Here is a 12,114-nt window from a genome sequence, read left to right as displayed (position 1 = left end):
GCGGTGGTGATAGAGTATTCTCCAATCCCTCCATCCTCTCCCTCTCCTTCATGACCCTGTACCCTATTCCCCTACATCATGTTCTCTCTTCTGTTTTCTCCTGTACTTGGGATAGAATTAGTGTCATGCAGCAATGATGTCAGTTGCTAGTTGTGGCATTTAGTTTAATGTAGAGTGTGTTGATTTTATTCATATTATGTTACTTCATTTTTTATGATTATGTATGTATTTTTATGATATATGATTATGCATGTACAATGTACAATCTGCATAGATATAGGCGGGTTATAAATCAATAAACTAAACTAAACTTTCCTTGATTTCCCCAGTTCTCTCCCCTTCTATGTTTACTCTGTTGCTGCTCCATTGCTTCATCCTTTCTGCCTTTGTCCCCTCTTCTCCACCAGTATGATTTACAAACAGCAGAAGCAAGCAAAGGGAGTAATTTTCTTAACTGCCTTCTGACAGTGTATATCAAAGAGAAGAGAAAAGAGGAGAAGAAACAGGCAGCAGAAATTAAAACAGTAATAAAGAGGAAAAAAAGAAATAAAATAGCAGAAAGATCCTCTCTCAACATCTCTACTGTTAACACGGCCCATTGCTTGGAAAAAGGCCTGCTCAACAAAGAAATCTCTCGATATGTAAATACCGTGGTCAGCATTGAATTAAAAGGTTAATTGTAGCATTTAAATCTATACCTGGATATTCTATGCTGGCTAATACCTAGATAGTCAGACTTTGGGTTGACAAACCAGCAGATGTCAAGAAAGTGAACTGTACAAAACACAGTGAAAGTGGAAAAGGGGATGAGAGGGAGTTTTTGATTGCCATCCACTAGAGCAGGGGCGTAGCCAGACAGCAGATTTTGGGTGGGCCTAATCAAGAAGTGGGTGGGCACCAAGTGTCCTCCTCCCCCCCTCCCCCAAAGTGATGAGGCCAGTATCAGCAGCTTAGGAAGCTTAGACTGCTGAAGTGGAGAGCAGTGTTTTCAGCACCATCAGGGGGAGGTCTTCAGCTGGCGGAGCTTGGGATCCCCACTAGCTAGCATTAAATATGTGCTGCTGTTGAGTGGGCCTGAGCCCTAAGTAGATGGGCTCCGGCCCACCCAGGCCCACCTGTGGCTACGCCACTGCACTAGAGACACCTTAACAGCCTTTTCTTTGCTGGTGGCCTTCCAGAGGGATTTCCCACTCTGTCTAAGACTTTGCTGGCATCATCAAGTGTAGCCTGAGTGTTCTATTTAATCTGCCATGGTACCAATGCATGAGAGGAAGAAAAGTTGCTGTGCCCTGGAAAGGCCTTAACAGTTTACCCTTTGCTGGCCACCTTCTGAAGAGATTCCCAGTTCAACCAAAGACCCTGGTGATGTCATCAATGTAGCCCAAGTGTGCTAGTTAATCCGCACCAGTCTGTGGCACATAATTGCAAGCACACAGCTGCAGGGTAGGGTTACCATATTTTGTCCCCCAAAAAGGACACATGCCCTGCCCTCACCACACACCCCGCCCCGTGTCACACCCTTGCTCCGCCCCCTGTCACATTTCCCCTCCCTCCTGTCACATACCCCTTCGTCCCCCCTCCCCGTCACCCCCTCCCCTTACCTTACTACTGCCCTGGTGGTCTAGTGACCTCTTCAGGGCAGGAAAGAGCCCCCTCTTTCCTGCCCGGAGCGCTGCCCTGCATGCATCCTTCCTGTTGCTGATCCTGGGTGCCGAGTCAAAATTGCCGCCGAGAGTTGAAGTCTCGCGAGGTCACTTCAACTCTCGGTGACCATTTTGAATCGGCTCCGAGGATCAGCAACAGGAAGGAAGCATGCAGGGCAGCGCTCCGGGCAGGAAAGAGGGGGCTCTTTCCTGTCCCGAAGGCGGAAGAGGTCACTAGACCACCAGGGCACTAGTAAGTAAGGGGGAGGGGAGGCTAGCAATCTGCCGATTTGTCCAGATTTCTGGACAAACGGGCAGGCTGGCGGGCGGGCCGTGCCCGTTTGTCCAGGAATCCGGACAAATTAGCAGATTGGCAAAACCAGTCCGGTTGCCTGGACATGCCCTCAAAAAGAGGACATGTCCGGGTAAATCTGGACATATGGTAACCCTACTGCTGGGGCATGTTGCCCTCTCCGTCGGATCCCTTTCAGAGCCATGACAGTGCTGTGGAGGAGTCTAGAGTTCAGAGGAAGAAGACTTTCCTGTGGATTGCTGTTTGGTTTTGCCTGTGTGTGAGTACATGAGGGTAGCAGAAGAATAAGGGTAAAGGACCAACTTTGATTGTTCTGGTTACTCAGGGGTCCTTTTACTAAGGCGCACCGAAAAGTGCCCTGCGCTGGTGTAGACGCGTGTATTGGACATGCTCAGGTCCATTTTTCAGCGCACCTGCAAAAAAGGCCTTTTTTTGGCCGAAAATGGACGTGCGGCAAAATGAAAATTGGTGCGTGTCCATTTTGGCCCTCAGACCTTTCCGCCACCCATTCACTTAGCAGTAAGGTCTCACGCGTTAGCCATGCAGTAATCGTCAGTGCGCGTACAATGTTGATTACCACCCAGTTAGTGCCATGTGCTACAAATTTTACCGGGGTGCGTAGTGGACACGCAAAATGAAATTATCGCCCGGGCCATGCGGTAGCCTAGCGGTAGTTCTGAATTGGCACACGTTGGGCGTGCGTAGGAACCTATATGGCTTAGTAAAAGGGCCCCTCCAGGTCTTATGTACAAGCGTGTTCAAGCATTTCATAGCAGGGTAGGTGGTGAGCCAGCTGTAGTTGGATTACTGGTAGAACCTGGAGCATCTTTTAGTTCTGGGGAGGGTCACCTACTCCACCCCTACCAATGTCTTCTTTATCTCTGCCTACATGGGAGTCTTCTCTGATGGGCTCTTCTAATGCAGTGAGGGAGGGACTTGAGAGATGTCCAACCTCTGCTAGTTTCCCATAGATTGTAGGTTCCTTGGTTTCTATTCCTAAGACAGTGGTGTGTACTGGTGAGTAGAATGAGTCTAGTAAATGACAAAAATAAAGCAGAATGTTGCTTCGATGGACTTTTCACATTCTGTCATCAGGATGGAGAGCATGCTGAGGGATTTGGGATTAATTATCAGTTTTCCCAAGAAACGTCTGAAACATTTTAGGATGTGGAAGTCTAGACTAAGGACTTTTTACTAAGCCACGCTAGTGATTCCCATGCAGCAAATGAGGGGACGCCAATAAGAATTGAATGAGCTTCCTCTCATTTGCCGCACCGGAAATTGCTGGTGAAGCCATAAGATTGGTGATTCTTGAGATTCAAATAGTTACTTTTCAGGCTACAGAGGTCTCTAAGATAAAGGATAGCCTGCTCTTGCATTTGTTGTCACAAGAAATTTTATTTAGGAAGTATCTAAAAGAAATATTGTCACTATCTAATGCTGAACAGATCCCTATTTTTAATCTTTATTATGTGCCTTCAAAAATTGTTAAAGACGGTGAGGCCCTGATTTTGATTTGACTAAGCTTTTAGAAACTTTGCAGGATAATACTTACAACTTGGTCCACACCTCTTGTCATCTTTATTTCTGAATTGGATCAGATGACTGCGTGAAAAGTTTATTTTAAGAAAAAAGATTTACTTGTTTGTGGACAAAAATTCCAAATATTTCCTGGCGTGGCTACATCATAAGATTTTTTTTTCAATTAAAATCTAAGACATGTGCATTGAGAGCTACTGTTTATCTGAAGTTCTCTTGCAAGTGTTTAATTAAATGTCAAACTAATACCTACATTTTTATAGATCCAGCACAATTAGAAACAATTTTTGCTTGAAAGGAAAGCCTGATTTGCATTTAGTGACCTTCTGTAGGGGTTAGTATAAAATAGCTTTTTGTTGGTTGTGGTGTAATTAGTGGAGGGGTTTTCCCTCCTTATTTTCTCTTATGAGATTTCCTTTAGGACGGTTCTTTCTCTTCTTTGCTAATGCAGGCTTGATTTAATGAGTGTGATAATATTTTCTTATTGAACGTGTGTGTGATTTGTTCTTATTTTTCATCAGTACTCAATTGAATTGCTTTGTATGTTTCTAAGTTGAAACTAAGAGAAAATTAAAAAAATAACTAAATAAAAGGAAAAGTGTTAAAGTTCCCCCAAACAAAGCTAAGACCTTTAGAAGAAAACACAAAAGCCAACACATGGTCACCATATTTCTATGGGAGAACTAGTTCCAATCATTGCAGTATACATACCCTGATTCTCTGAAATGATTAAGGAACTGGGCATTTCAGACTGCCCTTCCCAGTCATTTCCTATCCCAATCAATGGAGGTCAAGACAGAAGGAAACACCAACACAGCTGTAGTAGGAGACCAAAAAAACTGTGTAGTCGGCCACACGAACAAGATAAAGGAACAGTGTTTATTGAAGGACCAGAAGACCTGATATGGCCTGTGTTTCGGCTGATTGCCTATGTCAAGGTTCATCAACAGGTCTCACTGTAAGACCTTTTCTTGGACCAACTGGTGACAGTATCGTTCTAACTTTTAGAAAAGGGAAATGCAATATGATCACCACAGCCATAGTCTCATGGAGGGGCATAGTCAAAAGGGGCGCCCAAGTTTTCCTGAGGACGTCTTCGCAGGACGTCCCGGCGAAGGGGCAGGGAAACCCGTATTATCGAAACAAGATGGGCGTCCTTCTTTCATTTCGATAATACAGTCGGGGACGCCCAAATCTTGAAATTTAGGTCATCCCTAGAGATGGTCGTCCTTAGACTTGGTCGTTTCTGATTTTCGGCGATAAAGGAAACTAAGGACGCCCATCTCAGAAACGACCAAATGCAAGCCCTTTGGTCATGGGAGGAGCCAGCATTCGTAGGTCACTGGTCCCCCTGTCATGCCAGGACACCAACCGGGCACCCTAGGGGGCACTGCAGTGGACTACAGAAAAAGCTCCCAGGTACAAAGCTCCCTTACCTTGTGTGCTGAGCCCCCCAAAACCCATTACCCACAACTGTACACCACTACCATAGTCCTTATGGTAGAAGGGGGCACCTAGATGTGGGTACAGTGGGTTTCTGGTGGGTTTTGAAGGGCTCACATTTACCACCACAAGTGTAACAGTGGGGGGGGGGGATGGGCCTGGGTCCACCTGCCTGAAGTGCACTGCACCAACTAAAACTGCTCCAGGGACCTGCATACTGCTGTCATGGAGCTGGGTATGACATTTGAGGCTGGCATAGAGGCTGGCAAAAAATATTAAAAAAACTTTTTTTGAGGGTGGGAGGGGGTTAGTGACCACTGGGGAAGTAAGGGGAGGCCATCCCCGATTCCCTCTGGTGGTCATCTGGTCAGTTCGGGCACCTTTTTTAGGCTTGGTCATAAGAAAAAAAGGACCAGTTAAAGTTGTCCAAATGTTCGTCAGGGACGCCCTTCTTTTTTCGATTATGGGTCGAGGACGCCCATGTGTTAGGCACGCCCAAGTCCTGCCTTTGCTACACCTCCAACATGCACCCGGGAACTTTGGTTGTCCCCGCGACGGAAAGCAGTTGGGGATGCCCAAAATCGACTTTCCATTATACCGATTTGGCGACCCTGTGAGAAGGACGCCCATCTTGCGATTTGTGTCAAAAGATGAGCGTCCTTCTCTTTCGAAAATAAGCCTAATAGTGAACAAAACCCCAATCAACAACCCAACACAGATACAGATACAAACACACTTGTGCACATATATACACACACAAACAAATGTGCACAGACAGACCTTCTCACACACATACCCAACAAAAGAGATAAACATGCAAAACAGGGATACACACTCACTCGCACATGCATAGGGGTTGGAAAGAAGTCCATAAACCATGCTCTGCATGCTTTCCCCCCTTGTTATCTACTGTATTGTCTTTTTTAAAGATACTCCATATTAGGCTCTCAGCTTAAACTCCCCTTATCCATCCGAAGGAATGGATCCTAAGGAGCTTAGCCGAGATTGGGTGCCAGAGCCGGTGGTGGGAGGCGGGGCTGGTGGTTGGGAGGCGGGGATAGTGCTGGGCAGACTTACACGGTCTGTGCCCTGAAAAGGACAGGTACAAATCAAGGTATGGTATATACAAAAAGTAGCACATATGAGTTTATCTTGTAGGGCAGACTGGATGGACCATGCAGGTCTTTTTCTGCCATCATTTATTTACTATGAACCTTTTGCTTCTTACTTTAGGTACCCTGTTTGTAGTTATCTTATTGTTTCTCCTTCTAAAGCAGCAGGCACCCTTCAAAATTTTCTTTTGTGCAGCATCTCTGGGCTTACCCTTATCTCATGCAAAAGGTTGGATGCACATGTGAGCATGTAATTTTAACCACATTATTTAGAAGTGTTGGAAGTGTTCCTACCAGAGGGTGGAGGGAGCAGAGGGATAAGTGAGGTGTTAGGTCAAGGGAGGTAATAATGTACGTAGTTGTGTTTTTTCAAGAATATATGTATTCTTTTGACGGAAATAGCAGGTATAAATTCCTATGGGTGTTTTTTTTCCCCATGTTAATAATCAAGACAAAACTAACTGTGGTGTTGACATTAATGCAGGCAGTTTGAGTATTGCCCCTAGTCCCTCTGCATGTTCCCTCTGTCCCCATCCTAGACTATACTCCTTCCTCCTCCTTCCCCTCTTCTGTATCAGTGGTCACCATGTTATTTCTGATGGGAATATTAATACATTTAACAACAAATAAAAGTGATGGTATTGTTCAGAACTTTGAGCCCTGTGCTCTAATTCATTCCTGTCACATAAGTACATAAGTATTGCCATACTGGGAAAGACCAAAGGTCCATCGAGCCCATCATCCTGTTTCCAACAGTGGCCAATCCAGGTCACAAATACATGTACAAAACATTTTATACTGCATATCTCAGAAATAGTGGATTTTCCCCCAAGTCCATTTAATAACAGTCTATGGACTTTTCCTTTAGGAAGCCGTCCAAACCTTTTTTTAAACTCCGCTAAGCTAACCGCCTTTATCACATTCTCTGGCAACGAATTCCAGAGTTTAATTACATGTTGAGTGAAGAAACATTTTCTCCGATTTGTTTTAAATTTACTACATTGTAGCTTCATCGCATGCCCCCTAATCCTAGTATTTTTGGAAAGCTTGAACAGACGCTTCACATCTACCCATTCAACTCCATTCATTGTTAACATCTCAAAGGTAGTTGTTTGTGAAAGAGAAGCTTAAATATTAATTCAAAGTTAAAACTAGCCTTCTTTACTTGGAAGTACATAATGATAGAAAAGCCTATGGCTGGGTGTTAGCATAGCTGTGGTCAGAGGGAAGAGAGAGTGAATTCTAAGAAAGTCACAAACTAGAATGTACTCAGTACATTCTACTGTAAAAGAATGGCATCATAGAAACAGAGGGGGGGATTTTAACTAACTCTAAACCCAGTGGCCCCTGGTGGTCTCCAAGGGGTCCTTTTACTAAGGTGCACTGAAAAATGGGCTGCGGTAGAGTAGGTGCGAGTTATGGACGCGCACAGATCCATTTTCACCACACCTGTAAAAATGCCTTTTTAAAATTTTGACCGAGAAAGGACGTGCAGCAAAATGAAAATTGACGAGCATCCATTTTGGGTCTGAGACCTTACCGTCAGCATTGACTCAGTGGTAAGGTCTCACGCGTTAACTGGGCGGTAAGGGTCAATGCACGTCAAATGCCTTTTACCGCCCGGTAGCGCCCTGTGCCAGAAAATAAAAATTATTTTCTGGCGCGCATCCACAATGAAATTACTGCCCGGCACATGCTGTAGCCGGGCGGTAAGTCGGAAAGGCCCTAATGCAGCTTAGTAAAAGGACCCCTAGAACTGTTGGTGCAAAAGTTCAGTGCTATCTGGAGCTGTATCTCCAACACTTTCTTTTAGTTCCTCTTGCTTGTAGCCAACCCCCATCCCAAGATGGATTTGAAGATTGCTTTAGACCCTTTTTTTTTCTTCTTTTTTTTTTTTTTCAGTTTCATAAAATAGCACTCTGCTCTTTTTTCAGATTTTGTTTCCACATTCAGTTTCTTTGTTTAGCAGCTAAAGTCAAACAACCGCTTGCATTCAAACCAGTGGCGTAGCCACAGGTGGGCCTGGGTGGGCCAGGGCCCACCCACTTAGGGTTCAGGCCCACCCAACAGTAGCACACGTTTAGCAGTAGCTGGTGAGGATCCCCAGCTCCACCAGCTGAAGACCTCCCCCTGATGGTAATGAAAACGCTACTCTCCTTGATACTGGCACCTGTGCATGCTCAATCTTCAGCGCATGCCTGCTGCAGACTGCCAAGGTGGAAAGAAGCATTTTCCCGCCAGCTGAGATATTTATTTTTTGGTGGTGGTGCACGGGGGGGGGGGGGGGAGAACACGGTGCCCACCCACTTCTTGCCTAGGCCCACCCAAAATCTGTTGTCTGGCTATACCCATGATTCAAACGCAGCTCAGCACAAAAGAAACCATACCCATGGCCAGTTTTCAACTGTGTGTGTCTATAAATGGGCAGGACTGCAGGAAGACATTCAATCCCCCCTCCCCCTCCAATTCCCCCACAATTACCTCTGCCCAGATCTTGTCCTGTTTCAGCAGCTTCTTTCATTCACCATTGAGCAGTTCAGTGATCCAATCACTGAGCCTGTTGAGGTATAGTGGTGTCCCAACCCTCCTGTCTCTCCTAGCAAGGCTTCCATTGTAACAGGGAGCCTTGTGAAAGGAAGAGGCAGTGTGCTGCCAGACGGGGACAGACGCTAACCAAGTGGTTCCGAAACCTGTCCTGGTGGAACCCCCAGCCAGTCAGGTTTTCGGGATATCCTCCATGAATATTCGTAAGAGAGATTTTCTTGCAGTGGAGGATACACATGCAAATGTCTCTCGTGAATATTCATTGTGGATAATCTGAAAAACCTAACTGACTGGGGGTTCCGACCCCCCCCCCCCCTTCCAGGATAGGTTTGAGTACCACTGCTCTAAACTGAATTTTGATAACACTGTTGGCTGTTAATCTCAGTGACCAGATTGCCAAACTGCACAGTGGCACCACACACAGAGTGAGATATGCAGTGGAGGCAGCACTTTAGCGTCTATCAAAATGTGGCACTGGAGGAAGTTACCTACATTGCCTATGCCTAAGTCTGGGCCTGTCAATACCTGTAACACAGCTCGAAACGAGAAAGTCCTGCAAGGACAGGAGGGTATGGCCTGGCTGACTGTTGCTCTGGATTGTGCTTTTTGTAAAGGTATGAAAGACAGTTCTATAAGGGGCTCTTAAATGTAGGCACCATGTACATGCACTAATTTATAGGATAGGTGCACCTTTGTGAGTAAATTATGCCACTAATTTGCATTTACATCAGAGGCGTAGCCAGACCGCGATTTGAAAGGGGGCATGAAATCAAAGTGGGGGGGGGGCACATTTTGCTCCACCTCCCCACTGCTCTCAACCCCTGCCATAACCCCACATACCTAGGCTGACGGGGTCCCAGTCCCTAAGCCCCGCCAGCATAAACTTTCCTGCGGCGATATTCGCCACCGCGCTGCCTGCTCTGCTTTCCCACTCTGGCGCACATGCTCGTTTTTAGTGAAATTGAGCATGCACAAAACTTGTGCAACTGAATTTCACTAAAAACGAGCATGCACACAGGGGAGGGGAAATCAGGACAGGCAGCATGGTGGCAAATATTGCCGCACAAAAACTTCTGCTGGCGGGGGCTTGAGGACCCCCGCCAATCAAACCAGCAGACCTTGGGGGGCCCCGAACTAAACTTGGGGGGGGGCTCAGGCCCCAAAGATCCCCGTGGCTACGCCACTGATTTACAAGCATGGGTGCTATTCTGTAAACAGTGCACCTATATCGCATAGTGTACAACTGCAAGGGGGGATTAATGTGGGAGGAGCAAGGGTGTGTTGGCTAGCGATACACACAGCTTACAGAATATTATCAGTTGTGCTCATTGCAACATAGTAATATAGTAGATGACGGCAGAAAAAGACCTGCATGGTCCATCCAGTCTGCCCAACAAGATAAACTCATATGTGCTACTTTTTGTGTATACCTGACCTTGATTTGTTTCTGCCATTTTCAGGGCACAGACCATAGAAGTCTGCCCAGCACTAGCCCCACCTCCCAAGCTCCAGCCCCGCCTCCCACCACCGGCTCTGCCACCCAATCTCGGCTAAGCTTCTGAGGATCCATTCCTTCTGAACAGGATTCCTTTATGTTTATCCACGCATTTTTGAATTCCGTTACCGTTTTCATCTCCACCACCTCCCGCAGGAGGGCATAGGTGCACATAGGTGCATCCCATTCACTCCTGATATTGACATGGCATAAGTAACTGCATCTACCATTAGGCCTACCCGTCTGTAATGGCTTAGGTGCACCCCTAACATTACAGAATTGCCACCAGGGTGTGTGTTGGCTGCTTTGTTGTGAATTTCATGCTCTGTTGTGTTTGAGAGCTAGCAGTTGTATACTTTGTCCCCTGAAGTATTTTGCTGCTGTGCAGCCGCCAGCTGCTCCCGTTCCTCCGTAAATGCAGGTGCTTGTCATGGTCATTCACTTGGTCTGACCTCTTTAATGTTTTAGTTTCCAGTCTGTGATATCTGCTCTTTCACTTTTACTTTTTCTGACCTCTGCCTGTGTCATATGGTTTTTGTTACAGAGTTGTTTTAACCATTCAGTATCTTAATAAAGGGTGCTTTATTAATGAAGCTCGCTTTGAAAAACAAAGAGCCTTATTCAAAAAGAGCTTTTCTCCATTCTGTGCTTATAGAAAAACAAACTATTGAATAAATCTCCAAATGTCTTATTTTAGCAACACAGTGTTCCAAGGTATGAACCTATGTGATTTTCATTTACTGGGAACTGGAAAAAGTTGCGTATTTTAGAGTATTTTGCAGCTGGACAAGTTGTGGAATTTATAGCCCAGGACCACTCAGCCCATTTTCTTTAGTTTCTTGACATGTTGACACTTACCCATTTTCTTGGCCCTGAATTTTTCCAAAATCAGAGATGCGTACAAAATAGTACATAGAAATAAATCTCTGTAGCTCAGAGATAACTATCTTCCAATGCAGAATGAAGTTTTAAGTGTATTTTTATTTGCATCATGAAAAAAGTGCCATAAGAACATAAGAGAAATCATACTGGGTCAGATCAATGGTCCATCTAGCCCAGAATCCTGTTTCCAACAGTGGCCAATCCTCTATGGAGAAAGGAACTTCTGAGACAAATGGGGAGGGGGGAGAGATGTCCAACATGTGGAGAGGAGGTACTGGGCTCCCCAACTTCACTGGGCCCTCGGGCACTGTCTGGTTGCCCGAATGATCAGTCCACCCCTGATTCTGCCTGTCAATGAAAATATATGCACATTTCCTGTCAAAAAGCTGCTCATTGTATCATCCCATTGGGTAGAAAGCATAAGTGCGTTGGTTAATTCAGATTTTGTAAAAGGGTCACCTTCCTCTTTGCTGTCTCTTCCATGAGACTCAGAGTGACCACATAGAGACCTTGCACCAGATACACTGCATGAGACTCAAATTTGTTTTTTTAAATCACTATCTTTTAATTTGCTGTATATGTGACTCCTGATCATGGATAATATGAATACAAATGAAGCAAACATCTTTTTTCATTTTCTTTTTCCCCTTTTTTGTAGTCCAAATCTCTCCGAGAGAAATGGTTGTTCCAGGGAACGCCAGCTGTGGCCCCTGAAGAAGAAGAAGCACGAAGACGACAATCCGAGGAGGATGAGAGAAAAGTGAAAGCACTGGAAGACAACATCCATAGGTAAAGGAACGGTTTTAATTAAGTCATTATCACTGTTTTTTTCATTCCACAACTCTACCAGCTACACAGCTCAAAGTACATTCCCAGTCAGTTTACATTTTAAGGACAACAAATAAATAGGTGACAAAGCATGGAAAGGGTTGTATCAGAATAAAACATGGTTACATCTTAACACCAGCACAGGGATACAATTTTAACATGCTTAGCACCACTTTTGAGCATGTCAAACTGTCATCTGCTAGGTCATGAAAGGTACAGAATAACTCCAATATGCTGAGGACCAGGAGGAGGGGCTTAAGGACCAAGGCATATTTTCCCTGATTCTATAAACTTGTACACTCAAATTTAGGCTCA

At 45.2% G+C, this 12,114-nt stretch overlaps 1 protein-coding gene across 2 annotated transcripts in view; it reads left to right on the top strand.

Moving 5' to 3' along the window:
- PALM2AKAP2 (PALM2 and AKAP2 fusion) overlaps window positions 1-12,114 on the top strand; it is a 571,059-nt gene that overhangs the window by 109,996 nt on the left and 448,949 nt on the right. For both annotated transcript variants that reach the window (XM_030193777.1, XM_030193776.1), the window contains exon 3: window positions 11,630-11,760. In XM_030193777.1, coding sequence (XP_030049637.1) covers window positions 11,630-11,760 — 131 coding nt within the window. The remainder of the gene's footprint in view (window positions 1-11,629; window positions 11,761-12,114) is intronic.

This window comes from Microcaecilia unicolor, chromosome 2 (genome assembly GCF_901765095.1).
Source record: "Microcaecilia unicolor chromosome 2, aMicUni1.1, whole genome shotgun sequence".
Lineage (NCBI taxonomy): Eukaryota > Metazoa > Chordata > Amphibia > Gymnophiona > Siphonopidae > Microcaecilia > Microcaecilia unicolor.
This window is presented reverse-complemented; position numbering and strand designations above follow the sequence as displayed.